Source organism: Volvox carteri, assembly GCF_000143455.1.
Source record: "Volvox carteri f. nagariensis unplaced genomic scaffold VOLCAscaffold_111, whole genome shotgun sequence".
NCBI classification, from domain to species: Eukaryota; Viridiplantae; Chlorophyta; class Chlorophyceae; order Chlamydomonadales; family Volvocaceae; genus Volvox; species Volvox carteri.
The window spans coordinates 54,054-71,214 of NW_003307654.1; the positions used below are offsets into that span (position 1 = coordinate 54,054).

Sequence of the window (17,161 nt, forward strand, 5' to 3'; positions counted from 1 at the left end):
ATGAAGTACGTGTGGCCGTACGGCAGGTCCCTGTGCGACCAACCCATGCAGGTCACTCCGGCACGAGGCCGACCGTCATCCTGCGAGGTGGTGGTGGTGGCGGTGGTGGCGGTGGCGGTGGTGGAGGTGGTAGGTGCGAGTCCCCACCCGCGGAACGGAGTGAGGGAGCTCGGAGCGGAGGGGGCCACTGAGGCGGTATCGTCAACCGGAGGAGCGGCTGCAGGGCCGTAGGTCCCCACAAGCAGGTCTTCGCTGCCCTGTCCTGTTCCCTCACCCCCTCCCCCCAACCCCCCCGCCCTCCTCCGCCCGTACCTGCACCTCCGGCGGCACCGGCGGCTGCTTGGCTGCCGCCGCCTCCTCCGCCCCCGGGCCCCCCTGCGCCCACACCCACAGCAGGCCCCCCCGCTCCAGGGCGGGGTACGACACGGCGCAGCTGCGGGGGTTGCGGCGACCTGGGTCGTCCGGACTGCGTGGTTTGGAGGGGGGAGGGGGTGGGGGGGCGGGGGAAGGCGGTACGGGTGTTTCGTACTTCAGGTGCTTCATTTGGGATGTACAGGTGGGTTGGCAAGAAGGATCTGGCTGATTGCGTTTAACGTAGATCGAAGTACACACACATACACACACACAATCTTGCCCATCCCACCTGCCCTTCTTGCCACCTGCGGTCGGTGGTATAGCCGCAACTCAATATCCCCTTTGGGCGCTAGTTTCCGCTTCGCGTGCTCCTGCGGTATTTCGTTTTCTCGCGGCTTTTAGGCCTTCAGGTCCTTGAGCCCTTTCTCGGCTCAGATCATTAAGACACACACACATACATACACACCTGCAGAACGGCATTGCCGTACAAGCCCCCGATCCGTCGAACCTCCATGCATGGTACGCGCACAGCAGGGTGCCGTCCTTCTCAATGCGGCCCTCGGACAGCGGGGCTAGCCTGCGGAGGGGGGAGAGAGGGAGGGAGGGAGCGAGGGCGGGAGGGAGGGAGGGAGGGGGGGGGCACGGAAAGGGGGGGGAGGGAGTGAAAAGGGGAAGGGAAGGCAGCGGGTGATAGCGCACCGTGTGTGTGGGGGAGGAAAGGGCGACAGACCTATCTGGCCGCCGGTGCAGTGGGCGAGGAGGGTGTGCTAAAGGGAACGGCACTGGACCCCTCAAGGGGGTCAACACGGCCACCAGCAAACGACCGAAGTGATTACTACGGAATAGCTAGGGTGAAGGTGCCCAATTCGCAGGCGCCTAAGCCTAGCAGCAATCCCCCCGACCCCTCAAACCCCTTCTCCATACATCACCGCGAGGACTCCCTCTTCACAAGTCGTGACTGGTTCGTTATTGCTTGTTTAGTTCCGGCGTGTATCAGTCCATATCCTTCTTGACATCAGCTTTTCACTCGTTCACGTGGTTCGTCTTCCCCTTCCCCCCTTCCTCCTCTTCCCCCTACCCATTGCCTCCTTACTCTCCTCCATAAAACATCTCGACACACCCGCACCCGTACCCGTACGGCCCATTTCACTTGACCTGTCCTCAAAGACCGGGACCTCACTGCCCTCCGTCACGCTACCCGAGGCTGTGTGGTCACTGTCACCGATAAAAGCGCCTCGACCCGCCAACTCGTTTGCCTTAGGTTTTACGTGCAGTCCTGCTTACGTAACCTCTCTGCCTCGCATGTGCCTTTGCCCGCTGCTTCTGCTGCCTGGCCAGGTGAGTCCGAAGGAGGTTCGAGCTTTGTCGGTATATATCGCGTTGGCGTCGGTCGGCTAGCCGGACTAGGATAGTCGGGTCGGTGCTGGAGTTTTGGGAGGAGCACTTGCATGTCACCAGCTTTTTACTACCAGCAAATCAGCCAGTTTTTGGCCAAACCTCGTCAATGCCGCCGCTAGGCCGGCGGCAAACTTTATTCCAGCTCACGTCATCAGTTTTTTTACTACTTTTCCGCCGCCTCTACACCTAACTTTACTTCTTTACGGCTTTGCATTACTGGTTTTCTTCCGCACTTATTCTAGTTTTGGCGGCTAGGTAGGTAGGTTTCCGCGGTCGTCATCACTACGTCGTCCCGAGGACTGCTTCTTCAAAACCGCCTACTGGTCAGTTCTGCTCCCTGTACACTCTTTCCTTGGCAGCAGCTTCAATCGCTCGTGGTTCGTCTTCCCCCCCCCGCCCCTTCCCGTACCTGTGCGGACACGCGTCCTTGAACGCCCTCCACCGGCCGGAGCCATCCCGCCACAACACGAGATCCTGGCCCTGAGGGGGGGTAGGCGGGGGAGGGGGAAATGGGGGAGGGGGGGAGGGGGCCCACCGTGGGGCAATAGGGAGAGTGAAAAGAAGGCGCACCACGGTGGCGTTGCGGTGCAGGTGGGGATTGGTATGCTGGTGGGCAGCAGGAGGGGTTGGGTAAGTCTTCACGGTCTTCTGTACGGGCCGTACCAGGAGGGTGAAGGCGTGCGGCCTGGTGGGGTCGAGTGCGTCCAGGGCGGCCACCGGGTACCACTGCTGGAACCAGTTGAACTGGCGCTGATCCGACTCGCGCTCCGTGTCGCTGAGCTCCTCACGGGACAGCATCCCCTCGGGTACATCGCGATGGACTGACGGACTGATCTGGGAGTCCCTGATCTGGGAATCTTCGCGAGACAGCATGCCCGCTGGAACGAACCGAGTCGCAACGGACGAGCCGCTGGCGACAGGGCCTTCATCTTCATACGAAAGGCGGCCTTCAGGGATATCGCGGGTAGCGACTAGGGCGCCTCCCCGGTCCGCTGAGGTGGACGAGCATAACGTTGCCTTTCGCTTGTCGTTAACATGAAGCGGCCGCGTACCGCTCTCTGTCTTGCGAATCTGTGTGACAATTGAGTTCGACGGTCTCTTTCCAACTTGCAAACGAACGAGCGCCCCAGGACGGACCACCGCAGTCCGCTGAACGGCTAGCCGATGCATAATCATTAAAGCTCTACAACCACGTATTAAAAAATGAAATGAGCGTGCACGTTTTCCGCAGGTCCTGGTAAACGCGGAGGACTGGCGAAGCGTGATCAGTATGGAAAGTATTGAAGAGTGACCTGTATCTTTTTAATGATACACAAGAATGTTTCACTATTTATCATAAGTTCAGGTTTGCGACCAGAGTCGTCGTTGGGGATAACCTTTGTAACGGTCCCATCCAAAGCGACCACACACTATCCCCTGTTCCAACAGTCACCGATCCGAGCGTCCGGCTTCTTCCCCTGCACGTCCAATGGCACCTGTCTTCTCCTTTCCCTATCTCTGCACTCCTCCAGAACCTCCATCAACATCCGCCAGCTGTCAGCGGGTTCACGAGCCAAGCGTTACGTCCCGCAGTACCAGCCCTTTAAACTCACCCTCAGAGCATACTCCCTACGTTCGCCCACGATAGCATTAGACCCGCTACCGCCAGATGTGCCGTCTCACGCAACCGTGCCAGCGTCGTAGCGGCTGGATTGCAGCATAACACCGAATATGCCCCTCGGCCCATAGGGAGTGCAATGGCCCGCAAACCCGTAAATGTTGGCACGCATCCACCACTTTCTACTGGAGCCCCGAAACCTTCGGCACGTGTAACGCCCTCGGCCGTTCTCAACGCCATGTCACTCGCTTAAAACGTATCGTTTCCTAGCTTGCGAGGAAACGCCAATGTTTTTTGCAATATTCAACCGACGAGCGACCTTGGTTCTGGAGCCGGATGGGCTCCTGTATGTTGTTACAGGGTGGTTAACTTCGCCAGCGGCCCCCTTTCCCGGGGCAGTCCCTGCTCTCCCCTGCTAGAGGGGCACCCTAATCCGTCACCCCATCCGACTTCAGAATGTATTCGTTGGGTTCGGCAACTCACCACCAGCATCCAACCAAATCTAGCGGATCAACGGCGCATCAACTTAGTTCCTGGTCAGCTCGCAAGTTGATATTATCACGTCCTACACCGTCCATAAGATGGGGGGCCACCTCCCATTTCATCACTCCTCAAACACCCGAGGAGCCGGCAGGCGGATTTGAACCCGGGTCGACTGGGTCAACTGGGAGCAGGAGTCAGGCCTTAACCTCTGCCAGCCGCCTGCCTATATGTATGTATGTTGTTATAGGGTGGTTAACTTCGCCAGCCTATATGTATGTATGTTGTTACAGGGTGGTTAACTTCGCCAGCGGCCCCCTTTCCCGGGGCAGTCCCTGCTCTCCCCTGCCGCTAGAGGGGCACCCTAATCCGTCACCCCATCCGACTTCAGAATGTATTCGTTGGGTTCGGCAACTCACCACCAGCATCCAACCAAATCTAGCGGATCAATGGCGCATCAACTTAGTTCCTGGTTAGTTCGCAAGTTGATTTTATCACGTCCTACATCGTCCATATGATGGGGGGCCACCTCCCATTGCGACACTCCTCTAACACCCGAGGAGCCGGCAGGCGGATTTGAACCCGGGAGCAGTAGTCAGTCAGTAACCTCTGCCAGCCGCCAGCCTCCTGTTTGGCAACCGAAGCGTCCGTCCGAGCGTGTGTGTGCGTGTTAGTACTTTTCGTACATTATTATTCTCGTAGTGCTACGGGCCGTGCCGGCAGCAGTGGACATTTTCAAGACTGCCCGTGGGCCGTTTGGTGCTGTTCGTTATCGGTGCTTCCTCCCCTTCCACCCTCCCTGCATTGCTGATTATCGTCCCGGTGGGGGCTGCGAAACGCGTAACCGGAGTCCTTGCACAGGACCGGCTGTCCAGCCTCGGTCCATGGCCCGCCGTCATGCAGCCATCGCAGCACCCGCCGTGAACGTCCACCCACACAACAACTCAGGTAGTATTACGAGCCCGTGACCCCCAACGTTACCACACGTAAAGCCGCCGCAAGCTCATCCGTCGCAATCATCTACTCGTGAAGGGCCCCCACATAGACACACCCCTCCTGATCACTGCATTACAGGCGGGATACGTCTGCGGAACCAGGGGGGTGCGCAATTTCACGCCGCAAGAGATGGCACTCTATGTCTCAGACTAGACACGTTATTACTTCTCCAACCTGCAAGTCTGCCACCTACAACGTGCATGCCCCCCCCATGCATTCTTCTACGACTGGGTTCTACTGTGGACCGAATGGTGTTGTGGCTGGTCCGGTCTGCAGCTGGCCGGGGGCTAATAGCGCCCATTTTACTAATCACCTGGATATTATATATCCAGGTGATGAGGTAATATATATACGTATATGGATACATATATATACGTATGTGGATACGTATATGGATGTATATGAATGTATACGTACATATATACGTAGTCCTGTTGTCTGAGAGCCAGGGAAATGTGACAGCTTCAGGTTCTGTAGCCTGGGGTTGCACAATACAGTACGACACCTGCAAGTGCAATCTCTGCAAGGCTCCCGGCGAAGGGCCTCGAGGGGCTCCTTTTACGGGGCCAGGAAAGGGACATCAGGAAGGCGCGTTGCTGCTCAGTGCTCAGCGCACGCAGCCGTCCAACACAGCGAACCCGGGAGCCTGAAGGGTCGTGCGGCGAGGTGGCAGCCGAGGTGGTCGTGCGCGTTGCATGTAAATGCTTACATTGCCGGTGGACTGCACTGCACTGCACTGCACTGCACCACACACACATGCACAAGCGCGCTGCACTGCATCCACTGCAAACTGCCGCCGCTACGTTATCAGCCCCTCAGCTAGGTAATACTCGCTGCTGGGGATGAAGGGTGCGAAGTACGGGAGGTACGGCGGCCACTAGCGTTACACGGAAGACTGGGAGACGTACCATCCCTGCACAATCGATGCACACATGCATACATGCAAAGACACACACGCGGCTCAGTTCATTACCCCTCCAACCCCCTATACCCCCCCCACACACACAAGGGGCTCGCACCCTTTCCCAACTGCTCGGGAAAGTCCGGTCGTGGCAAACCGTACTTAGCTACCGGTCAGGCAGTTTATTAAGCGCAGCAGCACAGTCCTGTCTGTCCGTCTGTCCGTCCGTCTGACTTGCTTGTGGTCAATAATTATTGAGGCTGTACTGTCAGAGTAGCGCACTGCCATCATCATCATCATCATCGCCACCATCAGCGGGGGGGTCCCTTCCACCAGCAGCAACCCAGCCTCCGAAACCGGACGACGGTTAGAACTACTAGTTAGAACTTTTTCCCTTCCCTTCCTTCCCTACGCCATCCAGATGCCTTCCCACCTGCCACCCTCCCGCCTCACACACACCCCTCCAGTCCGCGCTCAGTCCCTCCGCGTCCACTGCTGCTCCCCCGTCTCCTTCACGCCCCCGACCAAACATCTCCCGGCCTCTGCTTCCCTTACCCCCCACCCCTAATGCGACTGAACGTGACAATGACACGCCGTACCGCAACCCACCGCCCTCCCTGGCTGCTCACATATCAGCCAGCTCCCCCTCATCTTGGGCATCATCCCAGGCCACTCGCAGATGCCGGCGTTCGGCTGGATGTGGGTCACCCCACAGGTGCCCCCACAGGCCATGCAGCCGCTGGTTGAGAGCCCGGATGGTGTAGTTGTAGGCGCGACCGCCCAGAGAGGGCTCCCAAAGAAAGGCGCTGCAACCGGGGGGGGGGGTGAGGGGCAAAGAGATACGGGATCAGAGGGCCAGGGGGCACGGCATGGGGGTCGATACGTGTCACGCATGATTGTTTGCATGATGCGTGCAATACACCTTGCCATCCGCGGATACGGCGCAAGAGGGGACGGCGAGGGTGGCCGCTGTGGATGCGGGGGAAGTAAAAGCCCTAGGAGGTAAATGCAACGGCGCCATAAGCAGCATCCGAAGGTATGAGGCCGCAAAGACGTTCTTGTTTCACTCTAAGCCCACAATCCCTCATCGCCGCCGTTGCCGTTGCATCGCGTCGCAGTAGCAAACCGCAGTCCCACGGAATTCACTGTTCCTCCCCCATGTGCTGGTGTCGCCCCCGCTCTCCCACCCCCCGGTAAATACCCACCACCCACTAGCCCACTGCTGGCGAGGGCCGCTGCTGCCCAGTTCCCCCACCCCCCACCCCAATAACCCCCACCCCCTAAAGCAGTTGCGGCTTTTGGGGCGTCGACAGCTGCTGCTTCTCCATCACCCCTCCCTCCCAACTTAATCCAACTTCGAAACATCGAAATTCGGAGAAACTTCCGCCTGTCTGCATTCCCCCCCTTCCCCTCCCACCGACCAACCGACCAACCGACAACTCACTGGTGGTACTTGGCCATGGCCAACCGCATGCGCTTCTGTCTCTCCGTGGATACGGAACGCAGGATGTCTACGATGTACGGAATATCGGACTTGGACAGCCGCAGCGAGAACTGACTGTACGGCAAGAGGCCGTCGCTTTCGTACGGCTGGTAAACTTGATCCTGTACAGAAAGGAAGGTAAGGCAGCCAGCGGGGCTAGCGGGGTTGTGCCAACCAAACAAAACGAACAGACAGCGTTGCTATAGCAGTCATGCTAGATGAGCTCCAGGTCAGGTGCATTGTTGTTGTTGTTGTTGTTGTTGTTGGTGGTGGTGGTGGTGGTGGTGGTGGTGGTGGTGGTGGTGGTGTGATGTGGGGGTGTGGTGTAGTGTGGTGGTGTGGTGTAGTGTGGTGGTAGGGTTGAGGGGTGTGGCACTGACCACAACCCCTCCAGAAGCACAGCGCCGGGGATACGGCCCTCCCCCCCCACCCTCCCCCCCACCCTCCCCCGCACCCCCCCACCCCCACCCCCACCCCCCACCCCCCACCCCCCACCCCCCCCCCACACACAAGGTCCACCTGTCACATCTAGAAGATCCATCAAGATCCGTATCTGGCCCCAGAGACCCGCTTTCCCTAGCTGCCTCTCATCCCTCCCTGGCCTCATCCCTCCTTGTACATACATACATACATACACACACACACCTCCACCTCTTCCCCGCCCCAGCCGCACCTGAATGATGACGGGAATGCAGGCGTGTGTCATGGCCAGCGTGAGCCGCACTCCGAAACCAGCACCGTGGGGGGCCAGGCAGAACCGGGAGCGCATGTACAGCGCCTCATAGTCGGGGACGGTGCCTGTGCGCCCCAGGGGGCCCCCGGGGGAGAGGGCCGGGAGGTGTTCATGTGTCATGGAGGGAAGGTACTTGTGAAAAGTGTGTGGGTTGAGGTGCACATGACCACGGGGGGAAGGGGGGGCCGGAAAAAACCCAAGCACGTGCATCGGTCGGTTGCAACACCATGAAATCGTGTTGCTGGTTAATATTGTGTTGTTGTTGCTGGGTTGTCCCAGCGGGTGGGGTGAGATGAGGAGGGCAGCGCGAGCGGGAGAGTGTGGGCCCCCCTTTTGAAGCGGCAACAGTAGCCCAGTAAAGAAGGAAGGGCCGGTCTGAGCGACTTAGCAAAGGACGGGTATTTGGGGAGGGGGAGATCAGCGATCCGGCGGTAGGCCGGCACCTGGCCACACGACAGGTGGCGATACATGCAGCAAGCAGCCGGCGGGAGCGGTGGGGGGGGACCACGGACTGTATCACGATTACAGCCCTCCCGAGCCCCTCCCCCACCTCCCCCTGCAGGGCCCCCCCCCCCCTCGTCCCTCAGGACCTGCCGCCGCCGCCGCCGCCGCCGCCCCCACAGCTCCTGGAAATAAGGAGGAGACCTCCGCACCTCCACAACGCTGAGTTCCCCAATCCAGATAACCTCCCTGAGGTCACTAACCCCAAATCTCCCTCCCCTCCCCCTCCCTTCACGCTTACACACATACACATGCGCATACACATACACATACAAATGCGCATACACATACACATACACATGCGCATACACATACACATACACATGCGCATACACATACACATACACATACACACAGGCATTTCCCTTATCGCGGCCAAGATCATGATAAAACACACACGCACACACGCGCCCCCCAGCCTGTGGACCCCCCACCACCCCCCACCACCCACAGGGGCCCCAGCACGGTCCCAACCCACCCCAGCCCGCAACCACCACCCACCCTCCACGAACTGGATGTCCGAGTAATTCCCCCCCGAGGCCATCAGCGCCTTCAGGTGGGCGGATAACGCCTGGCGGGCGCCGCCACTGTACGACGTGTCGCGCGGCCGTACCGAGCCTGGAAGGGGGTGTTCCGAGGATGTCGGTCCACATGGTCCGTGGTGAACAAGGTGGGGCCGTACTTTGGCTCGGCCGAGCGGGTGGAAGTACGACACTAGATCTGGATCCAGGATTTGATGAAACAGCCAGGTCCACGGGAGCCCACGGGGCCATCATGCACCCCCCCACACACACACACACCCCGACCCGGGCCCTTCCCGCCATCACCCGACCCCGAGGCCCCAGGACGCCCCAACCCGTGAAGGACTCCCCCCACCTCGCCAACACCCCTAGCGAGCCGTACTCCCCTTTCCTCGGGATATCCATCTTTCCCCCCTTTCCCCCCCTCCCCCCCCAGATACATACATACACGCACTCACCTGCGAAGAAGAACAGTAGGTCCCTGTTGGGCGCCTCGCCCCCGGCGTCCGACAGCGAGCCGTACAGATGCACGGCCTCCTTGGACCCAAGCATATGGTCGTACCTGCCGTACACACATACACACACGTGCACTAAGCTCCAATGTTTCCCGGCTCAAGCAGCAGCAGCAGCGGTAGTACGGCAGGGCGCCCACTCACCAGGGGCGGCTTATTCAGGTATTTAACAGCTCGTGCTGCAGGAGGTGGTGGTGGTGGTGCAGCGTGTGTGTGTGTGTGTGTGTGTGTGTGTGTGTGTGTGTGTGTGTGTGTGTGTGTGTGTGTGCGTACCCACACACCTTGCAGCGCCTGCAACCTCCTCCCCCACGGCTGCCCCCACCCACCCACAGCCACGCACCCCCCTTTCACACGAGTACGATTAGTACGGCTACTGCCACTTGCGGTCCCTCCAGACCGTACTGAAGCAACAACCCACCAACATCAACCACCCCGTGACTCGCATGCCTCTTCTCGTGCCGTACAATTACCTCGGCTACTCTCCTCCTGTAAAAAAGCTCCCCGCATTCCCTTCCCCCCTTTCACCCAAAAAGGGGGGAAGGGGAACGCCCAACCGTGCACGTCTTCCTGCCCCCTTCCCCCCCTCGCCCCCCTCCCCCCTCCACCCACCATGGCGCCGCCAGGACGTCTTTCTTGGGGTGGTAGCAGCCCCAGGTGGGGTGGTGCTCCGGAGCGGGCTTCAGGAAGGTCGTTGTGTTGTCCCGCAGGTTGGCGTGGAGCCCGAACAGGGTCACGTGAATCACGTTGGACAGCTGAGTGGCAGTTGAGGGGTGTGTGTGGGGGGGGGTTGCGTTCAGGGGCGGGAGGAGGGGGGAGGGGGAGGGGGGGACACGGCCAAGGGGGACGTGCCGGGGGTTGCACGCAGCATTACAACCGCAACCATAACCACCAACGAATGCTACCACCAACGTTTGCAATCATCAACAACTGCAACCATCAACCACCAACGACCGCAACCACCAACGACGGACAACAACGAACATGAACATGAGCGAAAACAGCAATGTATCGACAGACATCAACAGGAAACAGTCGCCCTCCTGCTTAGCCCCTCTTCCCTCTTTCCCCCCGCCCCAACACTCCGCACACACACATACACATACACACACACATACACGTCATACCCGGCGTGGTAGGTAGCAGGTGCCTCTGTCACCTGTGTGAGTGTGTGCGGGGGGAAGGAAGGGCCAACGGGGTAAGGGGGACGGGGGGTTTAAAATGAACCGGCTATATATCAGTTGCATTAACATAACTAATACCCTTCATGACTTCCCGTCAAAAGGCACTTCTTCACCGCTGTGTAACAAAATTAAGTTGCCGGGTTTTATCTCTAAAAAAATCCTTTTCCACCTTTTGGTAAAGGGGCGGTACGGGATGGGAGGCTCTCTGTTTATCTGTATGTATGTTAGTTGTATGTATGTATGTTTAGTTGGTTTTGCACCCACAGGGAAGCCCAGGCTGTAAGAAGCGAAAGTTGACGGGGCGACGGGGCGGGGGGGTGGGGTGAAAAGCACTGCTGCGTCCCGACCTGGCTCGGTCCTACCGCAGGCGTTCGGCACTCGACACCTCCCTCCTCCGCCTCAGCTGCCAGGACCCACCATCCCCCTCCACCCACCGGTGGTCCAAACGAAATGGTCCGCACCCCCACTGGCGTTGAAGTACGGATAGTGTTTGGCAACGTAATTGAGAGCGAACTCAATCTGTCGTACAGTGCCGTACAACAACGGGAAATGAATCAGCGGTTGGATGGAAGCTTAAGGAACGGCGGTTGCGGTAAAAAGGGGGAGGACCCAGTGGCACTGGTGGTGGTGCTGGTGGCGGGTAAGGACGCGTCGGCCACTAGCACCACAAACATACATTACCCCCGGGCTCCCCTTTAGGGCACCCCGCATGTCGGTCGGGTCATGTCGGTCATACCCCGCATTTCCTTCCTTCCTTCCTTCCCCCCCTCGGGGTCCCCCTCGCGCCTCCCCACCTCGCCCACTTAGGCAACACCCGAACCCCCTGCGGCAAGCGAGGGGGGTACACCCCGGCATGCGGGTGGCCAAACGAAACCCCCCTACACCAGTCGACTCCCCCCCTCCCCCCTCCCCTACCTGGTTTGTGGGGGGGTTCGTGTTACTCGAGTATGCGTAGGCGTTGGCGGGTACGAAGAAGAGGTTCGCCTCCAGGGGGTTCTCTGGGGGGAGAGGGTGAACACGCGTGTGTGTGTATGTGTATGCACCCAGGCTGAGCAACCCCCGCCCTCCCCCACTTCACCCCAGTCACACCTACCTGTACGTACGGCATTGTCACGCAGTAGCAGTTCCTGTCGATCGAAAATCGGAAACGAAATGGGTTGAAGGGGAGGGAAAGGAGGACGGAGGAAGGGGGAAGGGGGGAAGGAGGGAGGGGAGGTGGGGGGAAAAGACAAACCAGGGGGGGAAGGAGGGGCGGATGGGGGAAGGGAAGGGGGAAGGGGGAAAAAGGTACTCCACGCCCAACCTCAAACTACCAACAACCCCGCCAACAACCACCCATGCGCCCAAGTTGCCGGGTGCCCAGCCCGCTCCCAAAAACACAATCTGGTCTGGGCGACACTACTGTCTTATACAGTTTAAGATCCTGGGTGCGATTCCTGGGGAGACCCCCGACATTGTCGGGAGCGTGAGATTATGGCTAGCTGCTGAGATGTGGAGTTAAGATCACAGTTGATGGATCGAGATTCACACGCTGGATTGGTGGCGATTGCTGAACCCTCTGTCTCTGCGGATGTTCGGGTGAATGGATGAGGAGTAATCCTAGTAGGCAGGATCAACCGCCTTGGACTTCCACTTCGTGTGGCGCAGTACAGTGTGGTAATGGTGGATGGTGCTGTATGGTATATAAATCGTAGAAATGGCAATGTGTTCAAATGGCCCAGAAGCCTCCCACTCCGTAACAATTCATATCACAACACAACACAAGGCCCAACCCACCAGGAATTTCCGATGTGTCTGGTAGGAGGGCTCGTTCAGGTCGAATACGTTGTCGTCCTGTGAAAAGAGGTGAGGAGCGAGGGGGACGTGGGGGCGGAAGCAGAGGCAGCGGGGGCGGGGGCGGGGGCGGGTAAGCGCGGGTGTAGCCCTGGGAGGAGGGGACATGTAATCCGGTGGACAGTACAATGCACTTCAGTGTATTACAACACGGCACGGCAGCCAGAAGCACCGGAACGGGGGTGCGACGGAGTGGGGAGGGGGGGAAATAAATTAAAAACGCAATCACGCATTGACCTTCCACACAAGAGGATTCCCGCCCTCTACCCGGCCAAAATACACAATGTGCTCCTCTCAACCCCCTCGTTTCCCCGCAGCCAGGGGGAACCGCCGCATCTGGGTCGCCTACGAAACCCCTGTCGTCCTCTCCCCCCCCTCCACTTCATCTACGTTTCCCCCCCCACACACCCCTTCGCCCCCCTCCTCTCACCCCCCTGCTTCCTCTCCTCCTTCCTCCCCTTCCCGCCCACCACACTCCTCCCCAAACGGCCCCTACTTCCACACCAACACCAACACCCACCAATGCCACCATGAAGGCCGCGTTAGCGGGTAGGTCGTACCTGCGGCGGGGAGGGGGAGGGCGGGAGGGGGGGTAAGGGAAAAGAGGTGCTGCCGGAGGGAGGCGGGAAATACGCCCCACCCACCCCCCTTCCCAGCGGGGAATGCGACCATGTACGAAGCATCGCTACCCCTCCTACCCCCAACGCGACCCTCACCCCCAACGAATAACACGTCAAAAAAACCTTAAAACCCGCTAACCGATCCGTCTGTGATCTCCCCGCTAGTGCTACCGCTACTCCTAGTGCTGGCAGTAGCTGCCCCTAGCTCTGTCCAGGTTATCTCACACGTATATCCTCAGCACATGGCGGTTGGGAATGTGTGGGGCTCCCGGGGCGAGCTGCCAGGCCCGCTCGCGACTGCAGTCCAGGCCCCAATAGGGGGGACTGCGGTTGGGGTTGCCAGCAACACGCGAGGTGGGGGAAAAGACAGGAGGGAACAGACACACAGACAGACACACAGACAGACAGACAGACAGACAGACAGACATGGAGATAAGGAGGGATGAAGGACGCAGGCGGGATGCGGCGGGAGGGCGGGGGAAAGAAGGATTGCGGGGGGGGACTCGATGTCCCGACCTGTACACCTAGGGCGGTTGTGGGACAATCAGCTGGTGGTGCAGTAGAGCGGGGGCCCCCGGGCCCAGGGTGGTGTTGAACTCAGGAAAGGAGGGTATGGTAAGGAGCCGCACCTACGGGGTCATACCGGGCGGGTAAAGGCTGAAGGGGCAACGCGTGTGCGGGATGGAGGAGCCAGCGAATGCTGTGTCTGTGTGAGTGTGTTTGTGTCGGGGGGGTTGGTGCTGATGTGAAAAGGCTAAGGGCCCCCATCAGACAGTATCTCCGCTTCCCTTCATCTTCCCGCCAGCAATCCACCAACACTTCAACTCCTTAAACCCCTCAATTGCTTCAGATACCGCATCTGATATTAGGCATGCGCCTCCTCTCCCCTCCTTCCCCCTGGAGGATGCGAGCGATCAGTCGAACAGGTACTTCCATTCACGCGGCGGTTGGGTCAGCTGGCTCATGGGTGATGCGCCATGATGTATGTATGTATGTATGTATGTATGTATGTATGTATGTATGTATGTATGTATGTATGTATGTATGTATGTATGTATGTATGTATGTATGTAAGTATGTATGTATGTATGCATGTATGTATGTATGCATGTATGACTTAGATTACACTGTGGGCCGCGAGAGCCGGGGGCCGAAGCCGAAACACAGCGCAAGGGTCGGGAGCACACAGCACAAGTCAGTTAGTCTTGTGTGCTTTCGACCCCGACTCAGACTGCCAACACACTCCGCAGCCCCTCCATCCATGGGGGGGATGTATGTATGTGTGTATGCATGCATGTACGTATGTCCCTTTCTCGTACTTGCAGTGACAGAACCCCCGGATACAGCGTCCACGCCCCCGGCAGTTGCTAGGACACAACTCCAGCATGTCCTCGCTGGGGGTAGGCGGGGGAAGAAGGGGGGAAGAAGGGGGGAGAGGAGCAGGGGGGTCGGTGACACGCAATAGATAGATCTACCCCGGAAGGGGGAAAGAGGTCGGGGAGATTGGGAACCCAGTAGTAATAGTAGTAGTAATAATAGTAGTAATAATAGTAGTAATAGTAATAATAGTAGTATTAGTAGCAATAACAGTAGTAGGAGAAGCAGTAATAATAATAGTAATAATAGTATATAGTAGTAGCAGTAGTAGTAGTAGTAGTAGTAGTAGTAGTAGTAGTAGTAGTAGTAGTAGTAGTAGTAGTAGTAGTAGTAGTAGTAGTAGTAGTAGTAGTAGTAGTAGTAGTAGTAGTAGTAGTAGTAGTAATAGTAATAGTAGTAGTTGTGTTGTAGATGTAGCTGTAGGAGGAGGAGGACGAGGCAGGGGGTCCCTAACAACTGGGCTATATAACATGCTGATGAGAGGGAGTCGACCGGTGCTAGTGCTAGTGCTAGTGGGGGGGTAATGTCCACTCTCCTGAGCTCCCTTCCGGAACACGTGCTGACGATACGCCCGACAACCCGACACGCAGTACACACCACACCTACAGACCGCACAACATCGCCTCCCTCCCCAGCAGAGCAAGGGGCAACGGGAAAGAGAAACCTCCCGCAGGGTGAGGTGAGGTGAGGTGAGGTGAGGTGAGGTGAGGTGAGGTGAGGTGAGGTGAGGTGAGGTGAGGTGAGGTGAGGTGAGGTGAGGTGAGGCGCCCGCACCACTCTCTTCGCCACCCTCCTCTGCCCCCTCCTCCCCTTCCCCCAACCCAACCCAACCCAACCCACACCTACTTGCAATGGTGCCCCATATAACCTTTGTAGCACATGCAGTACGGAGAGTAGTTTCCCTCAGTTGCCGTACGGAGGGCGTCCAGTTCAGTGGACTGACACACACACGAGTGGAAGGGGGCAGGACCGGGGGGGTACGACAAGGTGCTGTCAGGGGACCGGGGGGAGGGTAGGATTGGCCCGCAAGATGGAATGTGCAGGGAAAAGGAAGGAGGGTTGAGGGGACGACACATGAAGCAAGGAGGAACAAACGACCAACTGCCAACTGTAGGAGTCCAAAGCGATGAGGAGGGGTGCTGCACGCTGCGTATCGCTCTTTCCAGCGCCAGCCGCCTCAGCCACCACACCCTCAGTAACACACAGTCCATCACGCCAAGCTGAATCAAGGAAAAGGAAGGCAGCGGCTGCGGACCTGTTTCCGTTCCCCTCCCTTTCCCTTTTCCTTCGCCTCTGTCCCCCTCCCCCCCAGCCCTGTGGGCACTGTGATGTGGGAGCCGTCAGGGGGTGTCCCCTCACCCCCCTCACCAAAACCCCCTCACCCCACCCCAGAGCTCCCTTCCTACCGGCCTCCCACGGAGGCCCCCTAACCCTACCCCCCCCACACACACACACACTTCCCCACCCGTCCCCGCCCGCACGCCCGACCCCTGAAAGGATCCTCTCACCTGCACCTCCAACACACACGCCCCCCGACCATGGCATTTGGTTGTACCGCACTTCTCCGGAGGCAGGCCTAAATAAGCTCTGTCCATTAGAGCGGGGAGGGGAGGGGGGAGGGGGGAGGGGTATCACTGACTGGGAGCTGCAGACCTCAACACGACATGCCGAGGGAGGAAGGTCCTGAGTGTCGTACAAGCGGACACCAGCACCAGCGCCAGCACCGGGAAACGACCACGGACAGCTGACCCTTTCCCCCCTCCTCTAAAAGGGCCCCACGTACCCAACCAAGTGGACCCTTCGCATCTTGCATTATACAGTTGGCCCCCACATATCACACACCACACGGGGTGATCTGTCCCTCCTCTTCATCCCCCCTCCCGCTCCCTACCCCCCCCCACTCACCGCGACCAGATGTCACGTCCCACCAGCCCCTCCGCTGGCCCCACGGGTTTCAGGTCAACCACCCGGTTGATGCTGCCGCGGTAGTACTGCACACCGGGCTGGTCCAGGGAGGGCATCTGACTGTACTGCTGCTCGGGGGGAAGGTCGGGGAACTGGAGGGGATAGTGCGGGATGGGGGGGGAGAATGTGTGTATGTAGAGGCCGTGCGGTCAAGGACGGGTGCCGTACCCAGGAGCGGGGGGAGAAAGTGGGAACGAGGAGGAGGGGTCGCGATTATAATATATATTTGGCTTTACTGTCTTTAAATATGCGCGATGTGGGTGTACACCACCACTATCACCACCATCATCACCACCACCAACAACAACATAATGTCCGTGGCCAGAACAGACCGGTGGGCGGTTAGGAGGGAAAGACTAGGTGACCGGACCCCTTGAGGAGCGACAAACAAACTCACATACGTTACAGCCGGGGCCGGCGGGGAAAGAGAATTGCACTCCCAGTGCACAAGCTCAGATATACGCACATACATACATACATACATACATACATACATACATACATACATACACCCTCCCTAGACACACGCAGCACGCGACATGCGATGTTCCCCGCTGACCTCCCCCCGCCACCACCCACCGTGTAGCACTGTACGTCGTGAAAGCTCATGGATGCCAGAGTACACGTGTCGTTCTGATTTGGGCCCGGTGGGGGTGGGGATGTTGGTGGGGGTGGGGATGTTGGTGGGGGTGGGGATGTGGGTGGGGAC

General features: G+C 58.7%; 2 protein-coding genes across 2 annotated transcripts in view; both read right to left on the reverse strand.

The window, feature by feature from the left end:
• VOLCADRAFT_100270 (uncharacterized protein) overlaps window positions 1-2,928 on the reverse strand; it is a gene marked incomplete at both ends in the record, with an annotated part of 7,680 nt that extends 4,752 nt beyond the window's left edge. Inside the window, 6 exons of the mRNA XM_002958908.1 lie at window positions 44-80; window positions 313-466; window positions 821-931; window positions 2,162-2,232; window positions 2,323-2,358; window positions 2,416-2,928. Of these exons, the coding sequence (XP_002958954.1) occupies window positions 44-80; window positions 313-466; window positions 821-931; window positions 2,162-2,232; window positions 2,323-2,358; window positions 2,416-2,928 (922 nt within the window). The remainder of the gene's footprint in view (window positions 1-43; window positions 81-312; window positions 467-820; window positions 932-2,161; window positions 2,233-2,322; window positions 2,359-2,415) is intronic.
• A 3,423-nt stretch (window positions 2,929-6,351) lies between these two features.
• VOLCADRAFT_100271 (uncharacterized protein) overlaps window positions 6,352-17,161 on the reverse strand; it is a gene marked incomplete at both ends in the record, with an annotated part of 12,664 nt that continues 1,854 nt past the window's right edge. Inside the window, 18 exons of the mRNA XM_002958909.1 lie at window positions 6,352-6,532; window positions 7,171-7,331; window positions 7,883-8,007; window positions 8,945-9,061; window positions 9,423-9,526; window positions 10,086-10,228; window positions 10,588-10,632; window positions 10,922-10,934; window positions 11,452-11,480; window positions 11,573-11,653; window positions 12,434-12,490; window positions 13,011-13,050; window positions 13,336-13,434; window positions 14,430-14,504; window positions 15,334-15,425; window positions 15,996-16,074; window positions 16,393-16,544; window positions 17,032-17,085. Coding sequence (XP_002958955.1) covers window positions 6,352-6,532; window positions 7,171-7,331; window positions 7,883-8,007; window positions 8,945-9,061; window positions 9,423-9,526; window positions 10,086-10,228; window positions 10,588-10,632; window positions 10,922-10,934; window positions 11,452-11,480; window positions 11,573-11,653; window positions 12,434-12,490; window positions 13,011-13,050; window positions 13,336-13,434; window positions 14,430-14,504; window positions 15,334-15,425; window positions 15,996-16,074; window positions 16,393-16,544; window positions 17,032-17,085 — 1,647 coding nt within the window. The remainder of the gene's footprint in view (window positions 6,533-7,170; window positions 7,332-7,882; window positions 8,008-8,944; window positions 9,062-9,422; window positions 9,527-10,085; window positions 10,229-10,587; window positions 10,633-10,921; window positions 10,935-11,451; window positions 11,481-11,572; window positions 11,654-12,433; window positions 12,491-13,010; window positions 13,051-13,335; window positions 13,435-14,429; window positions 14,505-15,333; window positions 15,426-15,995; window positions 16,075-16,392; window positions 16,545-17,031; window positions 17,086-17,161) is intronic.